We start from the raw sequence: 26,960 nt of genomic DNA, 5'->3' as shown, positions 1-26,960 counted from the left end.
ATATTAATTTACGTGTCTATAATTTAAACAAAATATATTTTAAAAACCATTTTAATCAATAATTATTTAAATTTAACTTATCACTTACTGGATACTTAGAAGACAGCCTTAGAACATAACCAACACATTTATTTCACAAATAGCAGTTTATTTATGTCAATGTATGTATGTTCATGATTACCAAACGTTATTTTTTATGAACTAAACAATAAATATACTCTCGAAGATCTTTTTTTTGTTGCTTAATCATCGTCGATGTTTGATATTCTAGCTGATTTCGCAGGCACTTCAGATTCCGGTCGAGACAAAGTATATTTGGTAGGTTGTCGGTACATGTTAGTTTTGTGGTCAGTGTGTCATGAGACGGGCGGCGGCGGCGGGCGGGCGGGGGCGAGGGCGGCGTACAGCTTGCTGACGGCCGAGTGGACCACGCGCTCTAGCGACTCGTCTTCGGGACATTTCACCTCCTGGGAAAATTAAATTTATTTTAACTTTTGGTCTACGACGCTATACAATTTTAATTCAATTTATTCAGGAAACAAAATACATTTCAATATTATCTACATTAAAACCTAATCATTATGGTGTAGCGGGAGCCAGGTTATCATGCTCGACCGCCAGCGCAGGGAAGATTTCCCGCACGTGACAGACAGTGTCTTATATAATATATACAACCTCCGATATGACACCGTCTGTCGCGTGCGGGACATAAGCATGCAGACAGAAGAAGATATATTATGCTTCCAATCGAAAACGCATTGTCTGCGCGGTCTAGGCTTGTTAGCTTCTGGTGAGTGAGTCGACCGTAGCGCCATCTGTCCGTAGAGTCGTCGATCACTTGTTGCTTGTTATTCGTTGCTTTTATGCATGTGGCGTGGTAGATGTCGCCACAATGGTAATGTAAGTAATTGGTACAAAAGGAAGTTATCATTATCATATACTAAAATATAATACTTAAACTATCGTACAAATAAACGTGACCTGGACGCCCGTCAAAGTGCTGGCTGACGAGACGAGACGAAGATCTTTGGGTCTCTGAGCCAACGAAGTTAATAAATTAGTTCATTAGGTAAAAACAAAAAGTTGCAAACAAATTGCAGCAAATCAAGAAACCCTTAAGACTCACCATAGCCATTAGATCGATATCCGCCCTCTTGCCATCCACTTGTACGTATAGTTTGTCTCCTTTGAACATCTTGGGCACTGAATCTTCACCGAACATTTCTTGGAGCATCTCTATCACACATTCCTGTATAGAATATAATTGTATATCACATCAATTGGTCTTGTACTGTTTATCATTAGTATATAGATTAGTACTACTCTGTGCTCATATGTGAAAAGAAATAAATGATAACTTTAAATTATTTTCTTCTGCCATAAATATCATTATCTGCAGCCCTCCGCGACCCATTGGCGGACTCCTGTTTACTGCTACCATCTCTGATGATAATTAGAGATGGATTCGCCATAATAACATGTTTTGAAAAAAATATTGAAGAAATTGCGCTTAGCGTGTTTTACGATATAAGCCACGCTAGGCGTATTTTCCTGAATCTATAACCTGATAGAGAACAAGTATCATTATATTTATATATACTATTATTAAAGAGATGTAAGCGTTTGTGAATTTGTATGATTGAGGCGGGTAATAACCGAAACTATCGAACCGATTTCAAAATTTTTTTTACCATTAGAAAGGCACATCATCCAAGATCGCTATAGCAAATATATAGAATATATAGAAGCCCCAGCAACACCAAGTCCTACCTTGAAGTGCATGCGGTCGAGCTTTGGCGCGAGCGGCAGCTGGCGCGGCGGCGCCAGCGCGGCGGCGCCCAGCGCGGCGCCGCACAGCGCGTCCGCGAACATGTCCGACACCGGCTGCGCCTGCCACTGACACATTCACGCGTTTATATTGCACGTGCACACAACACTCGAAACCGGTATTTGTATTTTGACATGTTCGAGGTGAACCGACAGCTTGTATTCTTAAACTAGATATACAATATAATAGATAAGTTTTCGTAATTCGTAGTTTTTATTTATTAATATAAAAATATTACGACCTAATTTTACGATTCTACACATCTTAACTAATGTAATAGCCGAGCAACACGAGACAGTACAGTAGCATTGTGTAGCAGAATCGAACATAGAGTTAACGTTTTATAGAAACGACATTAAAACTAAAAAAAGGAAATTTTTTGTATTGATTACGTTTAAGACAAAAGTCGTAGAAAAAAAGACGTTATTCTTTATGTACCTTATGCGCATTTGATACCAGTAACCCTATATATCAATGGGTTACAAGAAGCCAATTACAGGTTCCCACTGTTCAACTGGTTTAAAAAGTGTTAAACCAAGTTATTCATAATTGATTCATTTTATAATTAATTGCTAATGGAACACTTGCGTTAACGCCTCTGAGATTAACCTGGTTAATACTCGCACGACAAGGACCACGCTATGTGTCTATATTCATTTGTCGTCGTTGGACATGATGAAAAGAACAAATAATTTTGAGTTTAACTGACGATTCGAACAAAATCGAAATGAAAATGCTCTTCGATCAGAAACTTGCAAAGTCATCTAGAAAAAAATAAGTGATGGAATCCAGACCGACTAACCTCCAAAGTAATAGTATTGTTCTCGACAGTCATATCGATACAGCCGTAGAGCCGCCACCGAGTCTCGCTTATGAAGTCGATACTTCCCGCGAGCTGCATCACCACGTGCCGCAGCAATGGCAAGGACCCCGCGTAGTGGATCGACTGGCGTTGGGTCACCTCTGACTGGGTCAATTCTGTGTATTCTGGAATGAAAATAAGAGTACAGTTGTACACCGAGAAATGAAAAAAAAATGAAAAATGAATAGAAATGGAAGTCACAGATTCTAACGAGGTTGTATGTTATGGCCCGAGACGTAGTCGAGGGACCCTCGTTAACATGCGTTAAGAAAGAAAACAGACGTTAGTATTTTGTTTCAGTCTTTGTTTTATTTAATATTTTACATACTATTGAGATCCGACGGTGCTAAGATGTGATAGTTAAAGTTTCTTTTGACCAAGATTCCTTGTAGGATGTCTCCCGGCGCTGGAGGCTGCATGGCCAATGAGCCCATCACCTGGAAGCAAATAATAATAATAAACCATTTCTTTTGCATTCAGTAACATTGATTGACTTAACTGTAACGTTTTGAATTCTTTATTCAAATTAGGATGACATCACTTAAAACACATCACCTAAAGACGTCAAACGTAAGTGTACCGCCGACTTCCAAAGCGCTAGTGAAGAAGCGGCGCAACAAACATCACCACAGCCTTTTCTCCAAGACGTTAATTGACTGTCTTATAAGTATATTAAATCTAAGTGGACGAATATATATTTTTAATTTTATAATGTCATAAATAATTTAAATGTCAAAAAATTTGCCTTTTCAATATATTTTTTTAAATTGACAATATATATATATAGGTATATTATATTAGAAGCTAAATGTACGTAATTATAACACAAATCCATAACATTAAATTATTATGAGGAAACTGTAACATGTTTGCGTTAAAAATTATATTTTCATTTAGCTAGTTTTGTCGTCGACTGCGCCACACGCCTGGCGTGTTTTGTGACTTGAACATTAAATATGTTTAATGTTCAAGTGGGAAATTTAATGTAGTTCGGAAACTGCTTGGTCCCGCTCGGACATTACTCCATCGGTGGCTTCTTGTTCACACGCTAAAAGGTATAAACCTTGGCAGTCTTGTCCCCGCGGAAGGTGAGCGCCAGCAGCTGCGTGTTGCGCGGCGTGTGTATGGCGAGGCGGCCGCGGTGCTCGCGCTGCAGCGCCGCCTTCAGCCGCGACATCTCGTTCTGTTCCCCGTGCACCAGCACCTGACACATTCACCGGGTGATATTCATTGGTTCCCCTCCTAATATACCACTCCATGATAACATTGAGGCTACGGGACATTAGGCATACCACAGAGCGTAGACATTCCCGAAGAGAATAGACGGGTAATCTTCAATATTTAAGGGTGAATTTCACGAACGTTTTCAACACCGCCGCCGCGGGCTCTCATTAGTGTTTATTAAATTGTTACCATGCACAGTAATAAATAAATTGATTTACCCTATTTTATAAATAAGTAAAGTACTGGTACAATGTTAATTTTATAAATGTTTAATAATATAAAAATTATTATTAAAAAAAATGTCGGACACTAACAAAACGCTACACGCCGCGTTCAAACAGTCGTGAAATTCACCCTTAAAGTTTTATCTTTCCGCGCGTCCGTCAGTCCTAATCTAGGGTGGAACCAAACAAGTGTTATTCTGTAACGTTTGGTACGTTACGTCGTATTATGTTGAAAATCTTGATATGTTTTGTAATGATTTCACTGCGTTGTAACAATGTATTTTAGAAAATTACTTTCGTGGTTATTAAATGTTTCGTTATTTTACGTTTAAACTAATATTTAAATAATTTTCAACAAAACTCAACAATTAGTGCTGTGAAGCTTTACACGTAAGAAAAAACGGGTGGGTCGATAAGTTTCGACGACGGCTGAAGGGAGACTAACCACGTGTGGAGGTTTCAGGATATTGATGAACTCTGAGGTCTGCTGGTAGTCGGTGTGCGCTGAGAAGGATATGTAGTCTACTGACATCTTCAGCGGCAGCTTCTGTCCGGACATAGAGGTTATTTCTTCGGGCTCCGACAGGATCGTCTTGGCGAGCGTGCCTTCTACACAGTAACCTGAGGAAACAGCACGGTTAGTTTTGTCACTAAGTGTTGAAGCGGTGGTGGTGTGATGGTTAAGACCCCCGCCTGTGGATCTAAAGGTCCCAGTTTCAAATCCTACTCGTGCCACATGAGTTTGTATACCAATCTGACTCATGTATAGTAGTTTTCATCGACCATCACTTGCTTCCGGTGAAGGAAAAACATCGTGAGGACACCTGCACACTGGTTGATTATTAACTTGTGTGTGAAATGGAGTAGGCAATGGCAAACCACTCCATTAATAAATGCCATGAAAGTTGTTACGTGTGTTTCATTCCATGTAATGACCACGACCCTCAGTCATGAGGAATACGACTATGAAGTTTTGTCATCTCGCGAGAGCTGCCACCTAATGGTGACCTTGGGCTACCTGGAAGAGGCTAAACTGACTGCGAACTCAGATGGACCGGTGCGAGGTACAGTCTAACCAGATATAATAGAAAATCAATGTAGGCAATCTCCGCACTGTGCACATCATTATTTATTTGTTATTTAATTGCAACAAAAGTAAAGTCAAGTTAACAATTTTTAAGGAGTTTTACTTACAAAGTACCTTCGAGTACCTATTGAAGAAGATCGGCGCAATCAGTTAGTATATTTTAGAGATGCACAAGTTATAAATATGGGAAATTATAATGAGGAAACCATTCTAATATTATAAATTCGAAAATCTGTCACCCTTTCACTGTTCAACCGCTGAGCCGATTATGACGATTGATTAGATATAACTATATCTAATCCAAAATTCGTACTTGCGGTCATTAACTAATGACCCCAAGTCCAACACAAGTTAATACGAGTTTAAGTAGATTATAATCTGAACTCATAATCAAGTGAAGATAGTATACTATTTATTCTCTTGAATTATATATACTATAGTGTAATATATATATACTACTACTTGAATTATATATACTATAGTGTAATATGTATATAATTGTATAGTTAAGTGGTATGTACTTTATATTCTCTGTTGCACATAACATTCTCTGTTTGACCCAAAGACACTAGTAGGATTCGAACCTAGAACCTTTCGAATGACAGGCGTCTTAACCATCAGACTACCGGTGCTTCAATAAAAAAAATCAATAAAATATCCTCGTTCTGCGACTACAAGCAACACTCACCAGCAATGATGACCCCGTTCTTGGGGTCAGTGCACCACGACTCGAACAGCTCCCGGGAGAGCCCCGACTGCATCATGCCGGGCGACGCCATTATCACGCACGGGCCGATGTCTTCGAAGTGGTCGATGCCCTGGAGACATCACCATTGCAAACTCTTTCAATGACATGCAAGCAAGGCATCATATACGTCTGACGAACGCCATATTAAGGTATAATTGATGTTTTTAAAATGGTGACGCAGCCGTGGAGCACGACATTGAAAGACAGTTCACAAGAATACACCCTGTTATTTTTGAATATTCGCGTTTTAAACACAAAACTATAGTAAACCATCTGTGACCACGGCGATTACAAAGCCGTTGAAACGTAAGCTACATTAAACTAGAAGAGATGAGTGCCGTCATTATATAGGTACATACATGGAACGACTTCTTTTTCTGAAGGAAAGGCTTAGTTGTAAACTTTTATTTTCGTAAAATTTAAAATTTCGTCATTTTACCAAAGAAATTGTGTTTTTTTTTCTCACATTTTGTAAAAATAATTAACAAAACTTTTTTATCATAAGATTCCACACAACGACAGCATCCATGATAATACAAACGCAAACATACTCGATCCGTATTTTCAAACGCATTGAGTTCAAAATACTGTGCGCAGATTTCGGCCATCAGAAATCATATTTACGTAAAGGCCACGGTCAGGGCCAAACATCGATTACGATACATTACTGTCCAGTGAACTATGCCGGCGAGTCGGGTGACTATAGCCGGTGTTTTTTGTGATTTATAACCTTAAAATACTGGAAAAAGTAAGTAAAATATCCCTGGTACAGAACTACCATTAACATTACAAAGATTTACAAACTAATGGAATGGATTTTGATTGAAAATAAAACGAAACTACCTATAGATCTGAGATTATATATGAGCACTGAGCAGTGACTGAGTTTATACATATATATTGTAGACACTGGGCGTCGCTTTTCATGAAATATGTTCCTGAATGGAAAGCCGGAATGGAAATGGAAGCCCATATTCCAAAGGCTGCATTTTAAAATTTTATTTTGCTTCTATTAACAATTTTAATACTTGACGTGACTGAAAGAAATCGCTTCTGGGATAAGTCCGTGCCTTCTTTGTATGTGTTTTTTGTGCAATAAACAGTTTACAACTGGTAAATCTATATATTTATAAATTCCAATATTTTTTTCAGTCACAATGATTCCTGAATCATTGAAACTCCGCCTGATCGAGTTCCTAGAGAGTAACAGAGAATGGGTGGTCCTTTTCTTCTGCCTGCCAGCCAGCTTTGTGTTCTCATCGGTGATGCGAGTGAGGGCGTGCCTTCGGAGACTGAGCGGGGACAAGAGGAGGCATGATGCCAAGGTCAACGAGATTCAGGCTAAGGTAGTGTATTTTAATTCAATGAATTACTCTTAATCTTAATACGCTCGTTGTAAGAAAATGCGCCTAGCGTGTTGTAGAAATCGAGCCAATATTTAGTATTGATAAAGTATTGATATTGATAGAAGATATGGCCAAATATCTTTGATAAACCCCTCAATGCGTGCAAGTTTAGAACAAAAAATATAAATTTCTTCAATTTCAGGTCCACGAATGGAACAAACTACCCCCTTCAGAGCGGCGCCTCCTCTGCACCTCGAGGCCCAACTGGCTCTCTCTATCGACGACTTTCTTCCAGAAACATCTCCACCACCAGGTGGCGTTGCCTCTGTACGATATACTGCAACTGGACGAGGAAGCCATGACGGTCAGGGTCGAGCCGATGGTCACCATTGGAGACATAACTGAGTTTCTGATACCGAAGGGGTACTCGTTGGCTGTCACGATTGAATTGACTGATGCTACTTTGGGAGGTAATACCGCAATACTTGCTAGCTTTTATGCAATTTAAAGTTTTTATTACTTAGTAGGTAGTTAGGGTTTTAGTTAGGCCCGATGACGATGAGATGGGATGTGACAATTGACGTCTTCGGAGAAAACGCTGCGATGAAGTTTATTGTGCCTCTTTTTCTTCACCCAGCGTTTTGGAAGTCGGCAGTAGACTTAGTTTTATCCTAAGTTGAATAAACAAATTTGAATTCATATCTCGCAAAAAGTACAATGATAGTATTATCCATAATTTGTTTACTTAGTAAAGTGAATAAATTGTTCTTTTATGCCCAATGGCGGGAGATATATACCTTTATATATAGATAGTGTACCTTTTCACTTTATAATGGCAACCTGTGTTACCTATGTTCACAAAATAAATGTAATTGTATTGAAGTTAGTAAGCTAACTGATGCACTTAACTGGAGTGCTGAAATTTGAGACATTTATTTATCTACTACTACTATATATGTGCTATGTCAATCTTCATTGCTATGGTTCTATGGCCCAGAGTAGAGAAGTTTGGCAAAAGTTTTCTTCATTATAACATTAATTACTATTTGTTCGGCCTCACGGTTGACTGGTAGAGAATGAAAAGGAGAATGTTTACATTTTTTTTTTGTAAATTTGTGTAATAAAGCTCAAAATATTCACAGAAGGAAACACATATTTGTCTATCGGGCAGTATAGGGACGAAACTAATAAACAAATGTAATTTTCCAGGCCTAGCCTTCGGCACCGGCATGTCGACGCACTCTCACAAAGCGGGCCTGTACCACGAAACGATCGTCAGCTACGAGGTCGTCCTCTCCGACGGTTCCTTAGTAACGGCCACCAATAACAACGAACATTCTGACTTGTACCAAACCCTGCCCTGGTCCCACGGCAGCCTTGCCTTCTTGGTCGCTTTGACCATCAAAATAGTCAAAATCAAACCTTATATCAAAATCAAATACATCCCCGTTACTGGACAAAGGAATTATTGCAAAATGATTCGAGAATTTTCTGGAGCTTATGAGGAGAAACCTAAAATACATCCTGATTATGTTGAAGCCACTATATTTAGCAAGGACAAGGCTGTTATTATGATTGGCGATTACTCAGATTATGATAGAAACGTAACTGTAAATTACTGTTCAAGGTGGTACAAGCCATGGTTTTATAGGCATGTTGAAAGTTTCTTAAAGAAAGGTGAATCAGAAGAATTGATACCAATGAGAGATTACTTGTTACGCCACAACAGAGCTATATTTTGGGTCGTGGAAGACATGCTAACGTTTGGAAACAATCCTATATTTAGGTGTCTGTTTGGTTGGCTTTTGCCGCCAAAACCTGCGTTTTTGAAATTCACTACAACGCCTGGAGTGCGAGCTTACACTTTCACAAAACAAGTGTTCCAAGATATCGTTTTACCTTTGACGAGACTAGAGGAGCAGATTGAAATTTCTACAGAATTATTCGAGAAGTTTCCATTACTTGTATATCCGTGTAAAATAATTGATCACGGTCCACTGTCTGGCCAGTTGCCGCGTCCGAGCGTCGAGTACTTAGTGCCCGGTACAAATTACGCAATGTATAACGATTTGGGCATTTATGGCGTTCCGGGGAAAGTGAAGGAAAGGAAGTGGTACAATCCAGTGGACGCTATGAGGAGAATGGAGAAGTTTACAAGGGATTGTGGTGGTTATTCGTTTTTGTACGCCGATATCTTTATGACGCGGGATGAGTTTGAGGTTATGTTTGATTTGGGCTTGTATGAGAGAGTGAGACGGAAATATAACGCGGAAGGCGCGTTCCCACATCTTTACGATAAAGTGAAACCCGAATTGGATGTATTTTCTATTGGTGAGGAGTGTGCCATCAAGGAATAATGTGAAACTATGACCTAATTTTCTGGTTTATCAAATTAAAAAAATTACATTACATCTTTTGTCTTATTCTGATATCCTAGAGTCCTGGAAACTGAAGAAAGTTGAACAAATATTTTACCCATAATTTTTTTTCTATGCAAAATTTGGTACATAAATTGATTAAAAATTAGATTTTCACACAGAGTATTTTTTATCATTAATCTCCTACAAAACCGCAGCCAAGTTGAGCAGCTGAAAGAAAATTAAGTGTTATGGCTTAATGGGGACACGTATAACATATTGTCTCTTTCTTTGGCACTGACCTTGAGATTGGAGATGTGCCTGAAGACGAAGGGATTGTTGACCGCTATCTGTCGGCGGATTCTGTCGTTCATAGCGTTCACGTACGTCTGGTACACCGCCATACATTTCTTGGCGAGCGACGACGCGTAATATATCGGTATGTCTTGCAGTTCCGGGTGGAGGGACCAGTATTCGTCTGTTGAGGAAATTATTTATTGTTGACTTTTAAAGTATTATTTACTAGATGTTGCCCGGGGCTTCGCTCCCGTGGGAAATCTGAGATAAAATATAGCCTATAGCAATCTTGTATAATGTACCTTTCTTATGGTGAAAGAATTTTTGAATTCGGTTCGGTAGTTTTGGAGATTACGCGCCTCAAACATACAAACTCACAAACGCTTACCTCTTTATAATAGTATAGATTTGTCACATAACCTATCAAAATAAGCCAGCTGTGGCACATGAGACTACACATATTATTCCTATGCGACAGATTTTTCTATATCAAGTCATTTTTTATAAAAAATATTATTCAATTGTGTGCTATATAGTGTAATACCACATTGGAGACTCCAAAATTCAAATTCAAAATTCTTTATTCAAATTAGGATGTATATAACATCACTAATTAACGTCAAAAAATTACACTAACTCTACTGCCGACTTCCAAAGCGCAGGTGAAGAAGAAGCGGCGCAACAAACTCTCACGTGTGAAGTGTATGGGTTGGCTCAGTGTTAAAGTGTGTCCGTATGTGCCGTACCTAGTATGAGCAGCAGCTCCTGCGCGCGGCCGAGCGCGAACACGGGGATGAGGCAGCGGCCGCCGCGCGACACGATCTCGCTCACGAGCGTCGTGAAGCGCGACTCGCGCTCCTCGCGCTTCTCGTGGATGTGCGTGCCGTACGTCGACTCCTGCGGCCACGGACAAAACATTTATTCTGACCATAGCTGCTGTTGTCTATGTCCCTCTCCAACACCCCAACTAACTCTCCACGTGAAAAGTCAACTCAATCCAATGTTACGTTTGACTTGAAGGATAAATAAATAAACACGCTTCAACGTTTACAATAGTATAAAATATGAAAGTGTGGATAATCGGTGGGCCGCATCGTGAGGTTCTCGACTGGTGTCCGATTTGTGATCTAAAACCTGCTTGTTTCTAGGACAACCCGGAAATGTGTATTTAAATGTTGTAAAGTGTAAGTAATATAACACAAATTTGATATGTAACAGCCCTCCTTTTGTAAGTTTCATGTCCCAGATTCCTTTTTGCAGCAAATAGCTGAAGAACGCGGCACGACAGCTGCTACTCATTCACTCGCCCGACCGACTTAGTCTAGCTTGGAATCCGAGCACATCTAGTTTACCCGTTCAGGTCTAGATGTGGGTTGTATTTCGCTTTTTTTTTAGTTGACGGACAAGCCTAGCTATGGCCCCTCCATGCCAGCGTCGATGGCATTTGACAATGAGACAAGTATAATCATTGCTTCAAAAATGTGCTATTAACATTTCGAAACGACCACTTCTGAGAAGAAATACCAAAAGAACAATATAAGATAAAAAGTCCCATCATGCCAAAATTATAAATAAAAATATCACTAATGTCTAATTTCAAAAATGTACTTAGATATATTTATGCAATATCGATAAAATAAATTCTATGGATATAATTTCAAGGGCACAATTTGACACACAATTTAAAATAAAATGTCTCAAGTTTCTCAATATTTTAGCAAATACAACTTACAGTAATGAGAACATCAGGATGCACGGTGGGAATCTCGGCCGCCATCAAGTGTCTGTCTTCTTGTCTCGAAAAGTCGCCCGTGTATAACACCTGTACAACATATTCATATTATTTATTCGCCAACCAAGTGTTACAATGATCTTAAAGTAATTACAATTAGTGCTTATAACTTAGTCACCTTTTACAGGTTACAATTAGTGCTTATAACTTAGTCACCTTTTACAGGTTACAATTAGTGGTTAAAATTTAGTCACCTTTTACAGGTTACAATTAGTGCTTATAACTTAGTCACCTTTTACAGGTTACAATTAGTGCTTATAACTTAGTCACCTTTTACAGGTTACAATTAGTGCTTATAACTTAGTCACCTTTTACAGGTTACAATTAGTGCTTATAACTTAGTCACCTTTTACAGGTTACAATTAGTGCTTATAACTTAGTCACCTTTTACATGTATTGCGAATTTTAGTGTCTCTGTATTATAATATCAGTAGACATTTACATTTAATTTTATAGTCGTCTTATAATAATTATCATGTAATATATCATCTATATTCTATACTCGTCATATAACATAATATACATTATTGTCCCACTAATATTATAGATTACTAGCTTTTGCCCACGACTTCGTATGTGAGTAAAAATCCGTTTCCCGTGGGAATTTCAGGAAATCCCTTCTAAGTGCTCCCCTACACTGTCCTAGGAACCTACACACCAAATTTCAGCTTTCTACGCCCAGTAGCTGCGGCTGTGCGTTGTCTGTTAGTCAGTCACTCATTAACGCAAGAGTTTTATATATAGATATTAGAGCTCTAATTTTAGGTGGCTTACATCTAATTGTAATGTCTGTAATTTTGACAATAGTCATAACTAACATTATAACTAATGTAAACCTAACGGTTTATACTAAGTTATTTGTTGTGTTTTTTATATTAGGACAAATCATACAGATTGAGTTAGCCCCAAAGTAAGTTCGAGACTTGTGTTATGGGATACTAACTCAACGATATTATATTTTATAACAAATACATATACATATAGATAAACATCCAAGACCCGGGCCAATCAAAAAAAGATCATTTTCCATCATGATCCCACCGGAGATCGAACCCGGGACCTCTCGGTTGCTAATTGATTAATTTTTAGTGATAGATAATCACAGTATCATTCTCAACCTTGACATTGGCAAAATCATAGTCTTCGTCAAAGATGGAGTAATAAAATTAACAAGAGAAATCAAACTTCAGCGCCTAGACAAACCATTACATGGTTTTAGTTGTTGGAATATTTGTTTGTAACTGTATTTATGTTAGACTGGCTTTTGCCCTCTGTTTCCCCTGCGAATAATCCACGGGAGCAGTTATTTTTCCGGAACGAAAGGTACTATCTCCTTCTCCATACTCCAAAGTATATGGGTGCAAAATTTCAAGAAGATTAAGTAGATAGAGCGTGAAGAGGTAACAAACATACTTTCGCATTTATAATATTGGTTAGATAGTTGGTTAGTAAGTAAGAGCTAACCTTGACGCCGGCGATCTCGATCATGAACATGGCGGCGCCGAGTACGTGGCCCGCGTTGTACGCCCAGAACCGCACGCCGCGCACGTCCTTCTCCTCGTGGAAGTTGAGGCTCTCGATGCGGTCCATCGAGCCTTCCAGGTCCGACTCCGTGTACAGCATCTGTTCCGTCGATATGTTGCTGGAAGTGGCCTTTGACACTTAACAAGGCTTCAACTGAATAACATCACTGGTTTGGGGACTGTTTGCTGACAAAAAATAGAGATGGTCACCATGCCAGACGAGGATTCGATCGCCGGTCGGGTCTACATGGAAAATGATCTTTTTTCAAATTGGCCTGGGATGTTCATCTATATATGTATATGTTATATAGCATCGTTGAGTTAGTATCCCATAACACAAGTCTCGAACTTACTTTGAGGCTAGCTCAATCTGTGTGATTTGTCCTTATACTTTATTCATGTGTTTAATCAATACTTCTATGATGTGTAGGAACACAAAAAGAAGTGATAGTGACCCAATAGTGAAATGTGCCTGGTTCACATCTCTTGTGTCACACAAGAGTCATTGCCTTTGCTTCCATGAAAACCTTTTAATGTACTGTACTCTAATTGATGATATATCAGTTACTGAATTTCGCATTGCATAATTATATACTAAATAACAGGTATTAAACGCGCACATACCTTTTCTATTTCCCAGACGTCGCCCAGTGACCACGGACCATTGTAACAAGGTCCGAACCGTAAGGCGTTTAATACCTGTTATTTAGTATATAACAAAATTTAATTATAACACACACCTAACTTTGATGTAATCAGAGACCAGCCACCGGTATATAGCTTTGGTGGCATGTGTCATGAACACCCGGCCTTTAAATGAAGTCTTCGTCAGAAACCAGGGTAGCGCTCCACTATGGTCCAGGTGAAAACTGCAAGACAAACATTATTAAAAATATAAAAAATAATTCAAGTTTATTCTTTACACTGTTCTAGAATAAAATCAACAATACAATAGGAATTAGTCCCCTTTCTTTTATCAAGTATTTTCCGGTTACTTCCCTAGCAATCAAAAAATCAAATATTAGAACCTAGGCTGCTATCTACTTCAGTTTACATGATCTTGGGTTCTGTTGCAAAAATCTATAGTGAGATTGATAAATAAAAAAGTTGAATCAAGTTATTCATTTTGTGTTAAATACTTGCTGAAATTTTATCAGATGTTGTGAAAGTTTATCATGTGTCTGTGGCAAAATTAAACACTAAATTGATCAAATCCTTTTTCTTGGATAGCTTCATCAGAAGCTGCCATCTAGTCAACCCAAGTGAAGAAAATTTTCCACTTAGTGTAATGAGCGGACAAGCCATTGAAACCATCTTCTGAAAATACACAAAGTCTGCACTTACTGAGATATCAAGAGCAGGTCCACCTCGTCTGCCTCTATCAAGTCCACAAATGGCAGAGCATCCATTCCGGACAATCCTGGGTGAATGCCGCAGTCCAGCTGTAAATCAGAGTATTTATTCAGAAGTTAGCCTTTACTATTATTTATATATTTATTTAATCAATAAATTAAATCTTACACTACTATTGGATAAACAATGCGACCGATAAGCAATACAATTAAATTGCATATAAAGCTGTTCTTATGAATATAATAAAGCCTGAAATCAAAATTCTACGATTTTTCTCAAACAGCTACAAACTAAGAGTTTCAATTAGGTGAGAAAATTATAACATCTATGGTGTAGTGGTCACCAACCCATCTACTATATGAAGGTCCTGGGTTCGATTCTTATTTGTAATCACAAATATTTGTCAGTGGTTCCGAGTGTTGTTGTCCATTTCTATGTTTGTGTCCATTGGGCCTAGGATTCAAGCTTAGTGCTTGTGTAGACTATGAGTTTTGTCCATTTATAAAAAGGTGACTTAATAATACACAAATAAGGTACATGTACTAAGTATTTCTAGTTCTGGTATGGCCAGAAACAGAAGTGATTTAGTTAGCAACAAACATACCATTATTTTCTTCCCTTTGAACTCTAACATTATACATGATCTGCCTACTTCTTGTCCAGCACCTCTGGAAACCAAAAATAATAAAATATTAAGTGTTATCTTATCATAGCAACCTATGATTGTTACAATTTTGTGGCAAAACCGAATAAATATTTCGGTCTCTGCTACATAACTACGCGCAATTGTATTATTTACTTCTAGGATAATTAAATCAGTTAAAATAACAGATGAATTTACTTCAAACTTATTGTAAAGCGTATATTTACAGTGGTCTGATGGTAAGCTGATCGCTCTCTTCCAGTGGTCCGGGATCTGTCCCTTTCCTTGGATTTGTGGTCATATTGTATGATATTGCTTCCTGTCTTCAAAAATAACACATTTACACTTATATCAATGATTTTAAATTGCCAGCAAACATATTAAACAATATCAGCAAAACAATCAACCGGTCGGTGACAAACACCAATCTAATCTAGGTTATATTTTGAATTGAATGTTGCCAATTGATATCAAAAATATTAAAATAGGTAATAATTCAAATTGATTGAATTGTTTTATTTGTATTCTTTGAAAGAATGTATTTTGTCATTTTGTAATAAATTGTGTAATAAATAATGAACTAGCATTCGCGGTTTGCGAATACGAAATATATTCCTCATTTCGCGAAAGATATGTTTCCTTAATAATCTGGCAAGCATATAGTATATAACTGACATTGACATTAATCGTGCATGCATGGCATGGATGGTGCTTTTTGTTGGTTAGATTTCGAAAACGTAAATAAAATAAAATATGTCTAAAAAGAAGTTATTTGACGAGGATTCCGACGAAGAAATAGACCTCAAAACTGAAAATGAGTACGCAAAGAAATACGACGCTTGGCGGGAGAAAGAAGAGATGCACAAACGTGAGTATTGTTTTCAAAAAATAAATAAGAACAAACCCTTCATACCACCATTTTCTTTTGCTAAGTCAATTTTTAAAACCCACAGTGGAGCAGAAGTATGGATCTAAAGCATTAAACTCTGACGCTTCGTTGTCTACTGATAGTGAAGATGAGAGTGACGAGCCTCTGGAAGTCAGCGAAGAAACCGAGAAGCAGTTCCTTAAGACCCTGGCGCTGCTCAAGACCAAGGATCCCAGGATATATGATTCAAGTTACAAGTTTTTTGATGAAAATAAGGAAAAACAACCAGGTGATTATGATAAAAATAGGAGTATGGAACTTCTAGTTTTTTCTTTATCTATAAGACAGTCAATTAAAGTATTTATATAAAATGGATTTCTCCAGTAAACTACAAATCAAGCAAACAATAAACTTGCTTTGTTTTGTCACGGACAATGATGAAGGTTGTTTTATTACCACCACATTGAATACCATGCTGTGTTCATTTGCATATTATATTGTATAGAGAAATTCTGTTTTTCAAAATAAAATGTAATTAACAACTAAATAATGAGATGAAAATAAAAAACATGTGTGCAAAAAATATAATTATCATCAATATAATAACTAAAGGCTTTTGCCCAGCAGTGGGACATGTTATAGCTATCAAAAAAAAAAAACTTTTATTTTCAGAAAAAGAGTCAAAAGCCAAGACTTTAACTTTTGATGACAGTGATGGCGATGATGATGATGATGGCAACATCTTCAGCATTGAGAAGAAAGCAGAAGTTGATGATGATAATGCCAAAAAGGAAAACAAAAAGGTATACTCCATATAACCATTTCAAAAATTTTCTCCCACTGAGGGAGCACAATTTTTGCCATTCACAGAATGCAAAAATAACTTTTTTCGTAAAAAACTCGTTTATGTTTATTAACAATATTTTCAGGAAGGCAAGCTGAAAGAATTTCTCACAGGTGAAGCAGAGCACATTGATGATGAGGTGGAGAAAGACCTGGAGCCACTGAAAGCTCTGTGGTCGGACCCAAAGCTCAGTGAGGGAGAGGCCTTCTTGAGGGATTACATTCTTAATAAAAAGTGAGTCTTCTACTTCATCCACTCCTTACTTTTTATGAAACTTCTAGTTTTTTCTCAGTCACATCCCACTTATCACTAATTATAAAGGTGTAAGTTATTCACGTTCACATGCCCGGCCAATTTTTATGAAATTTGGTATTGAGATAGCTGATACCTTGGATTAACACAGGGTACCTTTTACCCCAAAGTAAGTGATTCCCGTGGGATTTGGTCAAAAAGTCTGATAGGCAATGACGCTTTATAAAGTAGATGGTGTTACTTTGCATAAATTTTTTTTTTTTCTTCTAAATTTTTGACAAAGCTTGAGTGCACTTTGTGTGACTATGTCAGCCTCATGGGGGATCTCTAATATAAACTTATCTAGCTTTCATAATGCTTGTCCACAAGATATAAATGGATTTAGCCACCTGTGATAATGGACTGCTCAACGCTATGTTCAGCAATCCATTACACATGGGCACTGCCCTACGTGATAGATTTTTAGCCACAGCTAAAAATCTATGACGTAGGGCAGAATATCGAACACATTCCAGCAAGACATGTATCAAGTCTTCCTCCTTGTTACACACAGTACACAAATCTGACCAAGTCATGCACGTCATAAGACAGAACTTGTTGAACCACCAAAACATGGCCTGACCTCGCATAAAATTCAAAACATAAGTATTTAAAAAAATATATGACAACTTATTATAAACCTGGGTAACACCGCAGGGTGTAGCTAGTACATATTATTTTCATAAGCATGAATTAAGAAGTCTAATATACATTTTTATTTATATATTTGTCATAATAGCATGAGAGATCATATTAAACAAGCCAAATCTAAACTCCCAGATACCTAGACGACGACGACATGGCACCAGTCACTGACAAACTTCTGGACGACGATGACCTGGAAGCAGATGAGAAGATGGTGGAGGAACAGGGCAAGTTCGAGAGAGCTTACAACTTCCGGTTTGAGGAGCCCGACGAGGAATATGTGAGTGGTCACAGAAAACTAAATAAAATAGAAAACGCAGACATTAGTTCAACAATACGTAGACTTCTTTTTAATGATATTCATAATCTTATAATGTTGTTTTGTTAAAAAAATTATTTGCAACAGCTAAAACGGTTCCCGCGCACGATGAACTCCATCCGTCCCAAAGACGACCGCCGCGCGCGCAAGCGGGCGGAGCTGCGCGCGCGCAAGGAGGAGGAGAAGAAGAGGAAGATGGAGGAGATCGCCAGGCTGAAGGCGCTCAAGCTGAAGGAGATACAGGAGAAGATCGCCAAGATCAAAGAAGTCACTGGCAATGACGAGTTGGCTTTTAAGGTAATTTTCGTTTGAATATTTCAAAGAATAGTCCCTGTATAGAATATTCCCATTTTGAAATGAAATCCATCGCAGGAAGAAGACATAGAGGGAGACTTCGACCCCTCGGAGCACGACCGGCGCATGCGCGCCATCTTCGACGAGCGCTACTACGGCGCCGGCGCGGCCGAGCGACAGAAACCCGTGTTCCCGGACCTCGACGAACAACTCGAAATAGGTTTCAATTACGGAATTTTACTAATTTCTCGATCCTGATGTCCTCCAAAAATATATTCATAGCAACAATTATACTTAGATAGTCGTTAATTAAGTAAAACGTATTTTGTAAAACGCGTTTGACTAGTTTTTGTTTAAGGCTTTAAACAAGGTTTTATTTATTTATTTTTATCAATAGTGATATTATTATTAGCCCGTAAACCATAATAAGTATACCTATTGGTGAAAACGATACAAAAATCCGTCCGGAAGTTTTTGAGATTATCGCGTTCATACAGACAAACAGACGCGACACGACTTTTTATTTTTTACCGTTATTTTTTTTTATTGGTAGTTCTTTTTCATTGGTAAATGTTTTTACAGAAAATTGGGACAATTTCGACCCAGAAAAGGAAACGCGAAACGATGAAGAGGGTCCCCACTGCGAAGAAGAAGATTTTAATGTAAGATATATAAATACATTCATTCATTTACATTCATTTTAAAAGTTTGTTGTGGATAAAGCAATTAGTCTCATTGCTAAGCCCTATAGAAAATAATAGCTAAATTTCGGCCATTTACAAAATCATTGTATGTACTTTTATGTCTCGACATAAACATAATGGACATTATTATACTTGTCATATTACTATTTTAGACATTAATTGTCGCCAAGTTTATAGACACAAAGAAGTAAAAATGTCAATTTTCAATTTTTATAATGTTACTTGTTTCTAGCTGTAATTTTTTTTATTATGTAATAAAAAAAATGTGGTAAGTTATACCACAAAAAAAAAAAATGAAAAATAGTCCTCTAGAAAAATAAAGTAAATTAACTTTCAGATGGACGCCGATTACGACCCGAAACAAGCACGAACAAACCTTATGGAGGAAATACAAAAGAGTTTGGGCAAGAAGCGTAGAAACCGAAAGAAGAAGTCCAAACTCGGCCAGCTATTAACCATAGACAAACCTAAGTTCGTTCCGACGGTGGCTGATAAGACATATGATGAATATATGGAGGAATATTATAAGATGGACTGCGAAGATGTGATTGGAGGAGATTTACCAACTAGGTTTAAGTATAGGGAGGTCGTCCCGAATGACTATGGGCTGACTATTGAAGAGGTATAATATTTTTTTTATTATCTCTCTCTTATCTTCTCATATTCCCAGTTAGAGTAAAAACTGAGCTTAAAAAACTTTTATATAGTGGCAAACAGGCATACGGGGGGCCATTTGTCAACCAGCCTTAAATAATTTTACGTGTGTGATTATTTTTTGTAGCAAAATTTTCTGACCACAGTTAGAAACATTTATTTTTTTATATAAAACTTGTCATTATTCCTAAATTTGTTCAACAAAATAATTGAACAGATACTGCTAGCGGACGACAAGGAGCTGACGCAATGGGTGCCGCTGAAGAAGATCGTGCGACATCGTCCTGACAACATGGAGCGAGGCGACGTGAAGACGTACGCTCAGCGCGCGTGTGACGTCAACCTGAAGAAGAAAGTGCTGCCAAGCCTGTTCAAGGATTTGCCCGAGTGAGATATATATTTGTTCTCTCTTTCTTTCTGACTTTCACTCATTAAACTTTAAAAACGAAGGTTAACAAATGTTCCATCCGATAGCAAGAAAAATACGTGTGACTATCTCAAGTATTGTAATTCAGATTGATTTTTAAAATAAGTCATGCTGCTTTTATTACAAGAACAGGGTGAGCGAAATGGGCATGGTAAAATACTATTTTATATCTGTCTATGTCTGTTAAATCTATTTAAAAAGCACCTCAAGTCTTTATTAACTGATAAATGTTATTATACTTTAAATGATTTCTTTAATGATAGACTCGGATAGAATTTAGGGCTAGTATAAGTACATTATAATTCTTTTTTTGTTTTGGATTTGTAGTGGATAGCATGCTCCTCTTTATTTATTTATATTTGCATACCTATATTCGGTAAAACGTGTAGGTCTAATTCATTTTGACTATTTGTACTCATGTTTTTGGCAAATAAATGTTTTCTTTCTTTCTTTCTATGAATAACAATCTTGATTTTATTTACAGGGAGCCAGAAATAGTGATTCCTATTGAAGAAGCAACAAAAAAGAAGAAGAAAAAGAAGAAAAATTCCAAACAAAGTACAGAGGAGACAAATGATGACCTTGCAGATGACAAGGACAATAATAGGCAGAATACAGAAGATGGTGGTAGAAAAAATCAGAAAAATATACCTGAGAATACTGACAGTGATCTAGAAAAAAGTAATGTAGCTGAAGAAAATAATAAAGAAGATTCACCAAATGATATACAATTAGATAAACTCAAGAAGAAAAAGAAGCATAAACAAATAAGTAGTAACGTGTCAGTAATAGCTAGTGTGAATGATTCAAGAGATGGCACACTATCGAAGAAGAAACATAAAAAAGCTAGTCATGTCATAGACAATTATGAATCAGAAAATAATGCAGTAGACATTGGTGTGACAAGTGGTTTGGGTAATTCAAGAGATAATAGTGAAGTACTTGAGTCTGTGAAGGAAAAGAAGAAACATAAAAAACAAGATGTTGAAATTGAAATAGGAACTAAAGTTGCAGAAGAAAATGATGTACATGAAACAAAATTGAATACTAATAGTTGTGAAAGTAGTAAACGGAAACGAAAGAAGAAAACACAAGGATTTGTCATAGAAAATGTAAATAACGTTGGACCTAGTCAAGCAAATCTGGAAACTTCTAATTCTAAAAGTAAAAATACAAATGAAACAAATTCTCAGAATAATTTGAAACGAAAATTTGATTCGATTACTAATTTAGAACCACGTAAAAAGAAGAAGAAAAATAATCAATTTGATAAGAATAATGTAGGAAATAAATTCAAAAATGACAAATTTAAAAAGAATAACAATAAAAATGAAGGTGACTCCGGTAATCCTCTAGCGAAATTGTCAGATGAAAGGCTGAAAGCCTATGGATTGAATCCGAAAAAGTACAGAGGTTTCTTAAAATACAAGAAATTTTAGTTTTTATGTAATATTATGTTCTGTAAATAATTTATTGATGTAAATAAGTTTCGTTTATTATATTGGTTGTTGTTTCACTCATTCCTATGGATCCACCGTCTTGATACACATGTGGAAGAAATAGAGCGCACCCTGCTCTGATACTGTCCAATGTTTATTGTCAGTTTTCATCAATAACGAGGAAAACGGACAATAAACATTTTCCAGCATACTCATCATCATATCGAGTGCGTTATTGCTAACATTGGTGTCAGATTTTATTCAAGTCGCCTAAAAGCATCTTTTACGACTGCTTACCGCCATCTAGTGGCAGGTAGACACACACCAGTGTGCAGGTTTCCTCACGATGTTTTTCTCATGGATTTGGTAAGTACTTCGTACAACAGTACCTACTAATTCCATAGTTTTCCTTCACCGGAAGCAAGTGGTGGTCTATAGATGAAAAATTCTATTTATGAGTCAGATGTTTATACAAAATCATATAGTACGAGTAGGATACGAACTTGAGACCTTTCGATCCACAGGCGGGCGGTCTTAAACGTTACACCACCAACGCTTCAAAAGCATGTACATCAGCACACTCAACAGAGATAAAAAAGATTTCCATCCCAGCTCGTCTGTCATACGAAACGGCAATAATAAACAAAGGAAAAAAATTAAGCTAATATCAATATATTTTGTCATTTTCGAACTTTATAATATTTTCTATTGACAAAAAGAAAACATAGTTTTATCTATGACTTAAGCTTAAAGTGGTAGGCACTTTAAGCTTATAAGCTATGTAGTATCTGTGATTAGAAAGAACACGATTCGACGGTATTCCAATTCAAAGAGAAATATATTTTCATATGGCAACTTTCAATTTGTCATTATGACGTTGACATTTTGATGATTTGTCTATTCCTTTTCCTCTTTCTTCTGTCATCTTTCTTTTTCGGCGAGCCGTGTTAGCGGAACCAGGTGATTAAATTTGTTAAAATCTTCTAAATTCCTAAAATATACTAGTGAATAAATTGAGAATTTCAGTTTACAAAGGTGTGTTATTATTATTTTAGAAAGTCATTTCGTTTTACTTTGATGAAATCCGATTTGTATACATTGTGTCATAACCTCAAACTCCGGCGACTTGGCCTCAAAGTAGATCATAGCGATTCAAACATGATCGCGTTGAGTGGACAACGAGGCAAAAGCAACGCCGTGAATAAATCCTCAGTGCTTTAACTTAGGACAGTTCCATGTGTTAGTGCTATTAATGGTTTTACGGCAACAATCTTTCAATCTACCTACCTATATCGCTATATAATCGCAGTGAAATTTTATGTGATTTCTAATCAAAGTTTAATTCGATAGCTCGCCAAAATGGTGAACAACAGAGTACCGTCGGTATTCTCAAAGACATACGTGACTCCTCGACGTCCATTCGAGAAAGCTCGTTTGGACCAGGAGTTGAAGATCATCGGAGAGTATGGTCTCCGGAACAAGCGCGAGGTGTGGCGAGTCAAGTACACGCTCGCTCGCATCCGTAAGGCTGCCCGTGAGTTGCTTACGCTGGAGGAGAAGGATCCTAAGAGGTTGTTCGAAGGTATGTGCATACTTATGTTAGCGTCTTTATAAGCATCAACCAAGTTCTAAATTATTTAACAGATGACCAAAGACTACAAGCTTAATTTGTTAAATTTCCTAGTTAACATATTAACATAGTTTAGAATAAAGGTTGACTTGTCGCCGGGACCTAAATAGATGAACTCTTACAATATGATGATAAATATCTGGCAACCTCTTGTCTGAAGATACTTTGAGGACCTCTTAACATACCTGACATCCCTTCCACAATCCACTACAACTCCTTTATTGCATCAACTTCATAAAATACCTTGATAATTCCAGGCAATGCCCTCCTCCGTCGTTTGGTCAGGATTGGAGTGTTGGATGAGAAACAGATGAAGCTTGATTATGTACTCGGTCTGAAGATTGAGGACTTCTTGGAGCGCCGCCTGCAGACCCAGGTTTTCAAGGCTGGTCTGGCTAAATCCATCCATCATGCCCGCATCCTCATCAGGCAAAGACATATCCGGTAAGGTTTTTCTCAAATCAATTTTTGTGGTGGATATTTTAATTTTATTATGCTCATAGAGATTAAGTTTTGTATTATTTGGCAATCTTACATTAGTTATGTTTAAAATCAAATTATACTCAAATTGTCTATAAAATTGCATTATTGCATTGTAAGCATTTCTTTTAAAATTAGGCTTTCAATGGCACTTTTTCACATAAGTTTTAAATCATAAAGTATTTCTTTAAAAAAAAGCTACAAAATACTGACTTGATTCTGTTATATAATTTAAATAGCTTTTATCGTTTTAATGTGAACAATAAATGCAGGTAAAGAACTTGGCACCTCAGTAGAAGCTGAGCCATGGTTTGAAACTTGAAGCTGTTTTGCATTCATAAAGACCACTTGAACTTCAACTTGTTTGAGTTCAATGTCTTGAAATTTGTTTATGCTCTTTGAGCAAGCAGGTGAAGTATACAAATATTTTATACATTTACTGGCTGTTCACAAAAGATGGAACAACTTTTATTTACATTTTTGAATGTAATGAAAGGAAACTAAATAGTGATTCAATATCTGTTATAGACATATCCTAGTTTTTGACAAGAAGTTTTTGATGTTATTTGCATAGCATTTTCTGCTGACTGTAAATGTTGCTAAGTAATGTCTTTCACTGATAAGTGGTATGGATTTGTATCAAACCATTTGTGTCCCAAAGCTGGGCAAAAGCCTGGACACCGTTAAAACTTTCCAGTACCACTATATAATATTGTGGCAGTAGTTAATATATTTAATATTCCGATTTCAGCGTCCGCAAGCAAGTGGTGAATATCCCATCCTTCATTGTCCGCCTGGACTCGGGCAAACACATTGACTTCTCGCTGAAGTCACCGTTCGGTGGTGGCCGCCCCGGACGCGTCAAGAGGAAGAACCTCCGCAAGGGACAGGCTGGCGGCGCCACCAACGATGAGGAGGAAGATTAGACAATAAACAACTGTTTATAAACTATTTACATGTTTTATTTTTTAATAATATCTTTGTACAGACAACAATTTACATTTACATTTTATTATCAAATACAAATTATATTTACAGATTAGTAATTTGAGTAATTGATTAGTAATACAGTAATTTGATTTTTTAATAAGTGTATTATTGATATAAATGCTAATAATGATGCGATGATAAACCAGTCACATGTGATACATTATAAGATGATTATACTTGAACATTTTACTATATAATCTTGTGTATTTTTCTACACCAATACACACTCTAATACAACTTTACACATAGGAAACTTCAAGTTTATTTTACTTCAAAATTTCCATTAATCCTAATCTTCGTCTTCTAAGCTAACACCATTCAGTTTCTCTGCAGCTTCTTTCTCTATGAGTTGGTCTAGACACAAGTCCAAGATTCTCTCCAGCCCTCGTGCTGTGGTTTCCGCGGAATATATCTGAAGGTCTGGCACGTGCACAAACAGAGTTCTTGTGTTGTCTATGCTTAGAGATCTATAGTAAATATATTCACATAGGTATCTGAAATCGGGAATTCATGTATTGAAAACTTGTAATTATTTTTATAATAATAAAAAATAATCAAATTATGTACTGAAAACTAAATGAATTTGGAGGGAGTGTTATTTAATCTGTTAATTTGTTCTAAAAACTTGACTGAAGTTCAGTGTGCCTACATTCTCATCGAGTTGGTTCTGGTCTACACGATTGAAAAGATTTTTCTTTGGTTTCCTCATAGCTCTTGTGACCAGCGTAGCACTTTTATAATATGTAGGAAAGGAAAGGACAGCTATATTGAAGGTTTGTAAGTTGTTTGTACCTACCTATATTTATACACTAGTTTTATAAATCAGACACATGCCAACAAACATTTATCTGTCAATGATATCAGGGACACAAGATATCATTGTTTTGTATTGATAAGACTGCAAACAATAAGTAAAACATGAGATATTATCAACACGTACTTAAGATATATTACCTATTTATGATAGTACAATATACTTTTAATGCTGTCTACATTCTATGGCAAACAGTTTTCATGATGGCGTCACATTTCCAGGCATCAAAAGTTTACCAGCTCTTTCCTTTCTGTCAATGATGCAGAAAGTAACAAGTCATTCAACATAGAAGTCTGTCTTACCTTCCAGCGTCTTTAGAGACTACAGCACTACTTTTCTCATCAGGCGGATTCCCATCATTAAACTCTTTACATATCCTCTCAATGTCTAATCTGGTCTGCATCCGGATAGCACCATCAGCTGGGCAGATGTGATTTGGTGGGCATTTGTCCAAGTAGTCCATCCGCTGGTAGCCTTTCTTGTGGGCTTGCATCTCTAAGGTCAGTTCTTTGGCTATGCTTGATACTCCGACGTGGATCATCAACTAAAATATTATAAGAGCTTAAAGTGGTAGGTATTAAAGGAGTATTCATGTTTTAGTGGTGTTAATGTGGTATTCATTTTAATGAGACAAAGTAGTGAAAGTAGAAGAAATAGGCCAGATATTAATGATCTATGAAAAACAAAGTTTCACAACTATTTCAAAACTATATGTTACTGCCTATTCAAGCATAAAGAAATACTTTAATTAAGTACAATATTTTACCATGAATATCTCAAAATAATCAACTAAACCCAGTGCTCATAGTGCTATATTACTGACAAACCTACCAGATGGTCTACACTTCATATAATTTTAAGTACCTTTGGCTCATGTGTTTCCCACAAAGCTGGCACGAACTCGTCCACATTTTCGTACGTGACAGGAATCTCCAGTGGTACAAACTCTATCATGTGTTTTCTCTCGATACCATCCTTATCCATCAATTTTACAGCTTCCCAACTTGCGTTCACCGGGTGATTTGCGAAAGGACCAAATCCCGTCACTAAAACTATTGGTTTGAACAAATAATCCATATCGTTGCACATTCGGTTTTATACAATACAATAGCTAAAGTGAAAGGAGGTACCCATAAAATATTATGATTTAATTGAAAGTTTTTGAAATGTTTTATTTATATGTTTGACATTTGCTGATAACGGAAGTCAGCTGACTTTTAAAATTGTGTTGGTATTAATAAGGGTTGCCAGCTGAGGTGAGATTATGAATATGATGC

General features: G+C 37.0%; 5 protein-coding genes across 7 annotated transcripts; 3 read left to right on the top strand and 2 right to left on the bottom strand.

The window, feature by feature from the left end:
• Nucleotides 1-35: 35 nt before the first annotated feature.
• Nucleotides 36-15,725, bottom strand: Cpsf73 (Cleavage and polyadenylation specificity factor 73). 2 transcript variants are annotated; one of them, XM_053758301.2, is made up of 16 exons: nt 15,512-15,725; nt 15,246-15,309; nt 14,633-14,730; nt 14,029-14,157; nt 13,230-13,407; nt 11,706-11,795; nt 10,720-10,870; nt 9,979-10,154; nt 5,914-6,043; nt 4,584-4,759; nt 3,754-3,894; nt 3,019-3,127; nt 2,631-2,815; nt 1,771-1,896; nt 1,127-1,249; nt 36-467 (listed from the first exon to the last, which is right to left on the bottom strand). In XM_053758301.2, the coding sequence occupies exons 1-16, from the start codon at nt 15,583-15,585 to the stop codon at nt 357-359; spliced, it is 2,061 nt and encodes a 686-aa protein (XP_053614276.1). In that variant the 5' UTR covers nt 15,586-15,725; the 3' UTR covers nt 36-356. The 2 variants fall into 2 exon arrangements, with proteins under 2 accessions (XP_053614276.1, XP_053614277.1); XM_053758302.1 differs by having other exon boundaries at nt 1,771-1,890.
• Nucleotides 6,614-9,730, top strand: LOC128677444 (delta(24)-sterol reductase-like). Its single transcript, XM_053758303.1, has 4 exons — nt 6,614-6,721; nt 7,126-7,319; nt 7,522-7,789; nt 8,529-9,730. Exons 2-4 carry the CDS (start codon nt 7,131-7,133, stop codon nt 9,674-9,676), a joined length of 1,605 nt encoding a protein of 534 aa, XP_053614278.1. The 5' UTR covers nt 6,614-6,721; nt 7,126-7,130; the 3' UTR covers nt 9,677-9,730.
• Nucleotides 15,726-15,956: 231 nt separating the features above from the next.
• LOC128677753 (uncharacterized protein) lies at nt 15,957-21,831 on the top strand. The gene is made up of 11 exons (XM_053758825.2): nt 15,957-16,152; nt 16,238-16,441; nt 16,825-16,955; nt 17,082-17,230; nt 18,068-18,212; nt 18,339-18,548; nt 18,624-18,765; nt 19,128-19,207; nt 19,587-19,871; nt 20,121-20,290; nt 20,815-21,831. The coding sequence occupies exons 1-11, from the start codon at nt 16,038-16,040 to the stop codon at nt 21,767-21,769; spliced, it is 2,586 nt and encodes an 861-aa protein (XP_053614800.1). The 5' UTR covers nt 15,957-16,037; the 3' UTR covers nt 21,770-21,831.
• Nucleotides 21,832-22,571: 740 nt separating this feature from the next.
• On the top strand, nt 22,572-24,830 carry RpS9 (Ribosomal protein S9). Of its 2 annotated transcripts, none has more exons than XM_053758442.1 (4): nt 22,572-22,729; nt 23,120-23,351; nt 23,657-23,843; nt 24,631-24,830. In XM_053758442.1, the coding sequence occupies exons 2-4, from the start codon at nt 23,129-23,131 to the stop codon at nt 24,803-24,805; spliced, it is 585 nt and encodes a 194-aa protein (XP_053614417.1). In that variant the 5' UTR covers nt 22,572-22,729; nt 23,120-23,128; the 3' UTR covers nt 24,806-24,830. The 2 variants fall into 2 exon arrangements, with proteins under 2 accessions (XP_053614417.1, XP_053614418.1); XM_053758443.1 differs by having other exon boundaries at nt 22,674-22,804.
• Nucleotides 24,820-26,891, bottom strand: LOC128677521 (uncharacterized protein). Its single transcript, XM_053758440.2, has 3 exons — nt 26,548-26,891; nt 25,986-26,227; nt 24,820-25,363 (listed from the first exon to the last, which is right to left on the bottom strand). Exons 1-3 carry the CDS (start codon nt 26,770-26,772, stop codon nt 25,159-25,161), a joined length of 672 nt encoding a protein of 223 aa, XP_053614415.1. The 5' UTR covers nt 26,773-26,891; the 3' UTR covers nt 24,820-25,158.
• Nucleotides 26,892-26,960: the final 69 nt, after the last annotated feature.

This window comes from Plodia interpunctella, chromosome 18 (assembly GCF_027563975.2).
Source record: "Plodia interpunctella isolate USDA-ARS_2022_Savannah chromosome 18, ilPloInte3.2, whole genome shotgun sequence".
Classification (NCBI taxonomy): domain Eukaryota; kingdom Metazoa; phylum Arthropoda; class Insecta; order Lepidoptera; family Pyralidae; genus Plodia; species Plodia interpunctella.
The sequence above is the reverse complement of the archived record's forward strand: the minus strand, read 5'-3'. Positions and strand labels throughout refer to the sequence as shown.

Coding starts and splice junctions, on each gene's coding strand:
- LOC128677444 (XM_053758303.1), top strand. CDS start 7,131: ATGATTCCTGAATCATTGAAACTCCGCCTGATCGAGTTCCTAGAGAGT. Junction 7,320..7,521: donor TCAACGAGATTCAGGCTAAG/GTAGTGTATTTT, acceptor CTTCAATTTCAG/GTCCACGAATGGAACAAACT. Junction 7,790..8,528: donor GACTGATGCTACTTTGGGAG/GTAATACCGCAA, acceptor GTAATTTTCCAG/GCCTAGCCTTCGGCACCGGC.
- Cpsf73 (XM_053758301.2), bottom strand. CDS start 15,585: ATGACCACAAATCCAAGGAAAGGGACAGATCCCGGACCACTGGAAGAG. Junction 15,310..15,511: donor CAGCTTACCATCAGACCACT/GTAAATATACGC, acceptor TTTGGTTTCCAG/AGGTGCTGGACAAGAAGTAG. Junction 14,731..15,245: donor TCAAAGGGAAGAAAATAATG/GTATGTTTGTTG, acceptor TCTGATTTACAG/CTGGACTGCGGCATTCACCC.
- LOC128677753 (XM_053758825.2), top strand. CDS start 16,038: ATGTCTAAAAAGAAGTTATTTGACGAGGATTCCGACGAAGAAATAGAC. Junction 16,442..16,824: donor AAATAAGGAAAAACAACCAG/GTGATTATGATA, acceptor TTTTATTTTCAG/AAAAAGAGTCAAAAGCCAAG. Junction 19,872..20,120: donor ATGGGCTGACTATTGAAGAG/GTATAATATTTT, acceptor ATAATTGAACAG/ATACTGCTAGCGGACGACAA.
- RpS9 (XM_053758442.1), top strand. CDS start 23,129: ATGGTGAACAACAGAGTACCGTCGGTATTCTCAAAGACATACGTGACT. Junction 23,352..23,656: donor TCCTAAGAGGTTGTTCGAAG/GTATGTGCATAC, acceptor TGATAATTCCAG/GCAATGCCCTCCTCCGTCGT. Junction 23,844..24,630: donor ATCAGGCAAAGACATATCCG/GTAAGGTTTTTC, acceptor TTCCGATTTCAG/CGTCCGCAAGCAAGTGGTGA.
- LOC128677521 (XM_053758440.2), bottom strand. CDS start 26,772: ATGTGCAACGATATGGATTATTTGTTCAAACCAATAGTTTTAGTGACG. Junction 26,228..26,547: donor GGGAAACACATGAGCCAAAG/GTACTTAAAATT, acceptor ATAATATTTTAG/TTGATGATCCACGTCGGAGT. Junction 25,364..25,985: donor GTCTCTAAAGACGCTGGAAG/GTAAGACAGACT, acceptor TCCCGATTTCAG/ATACCTATGTGAATATATTT.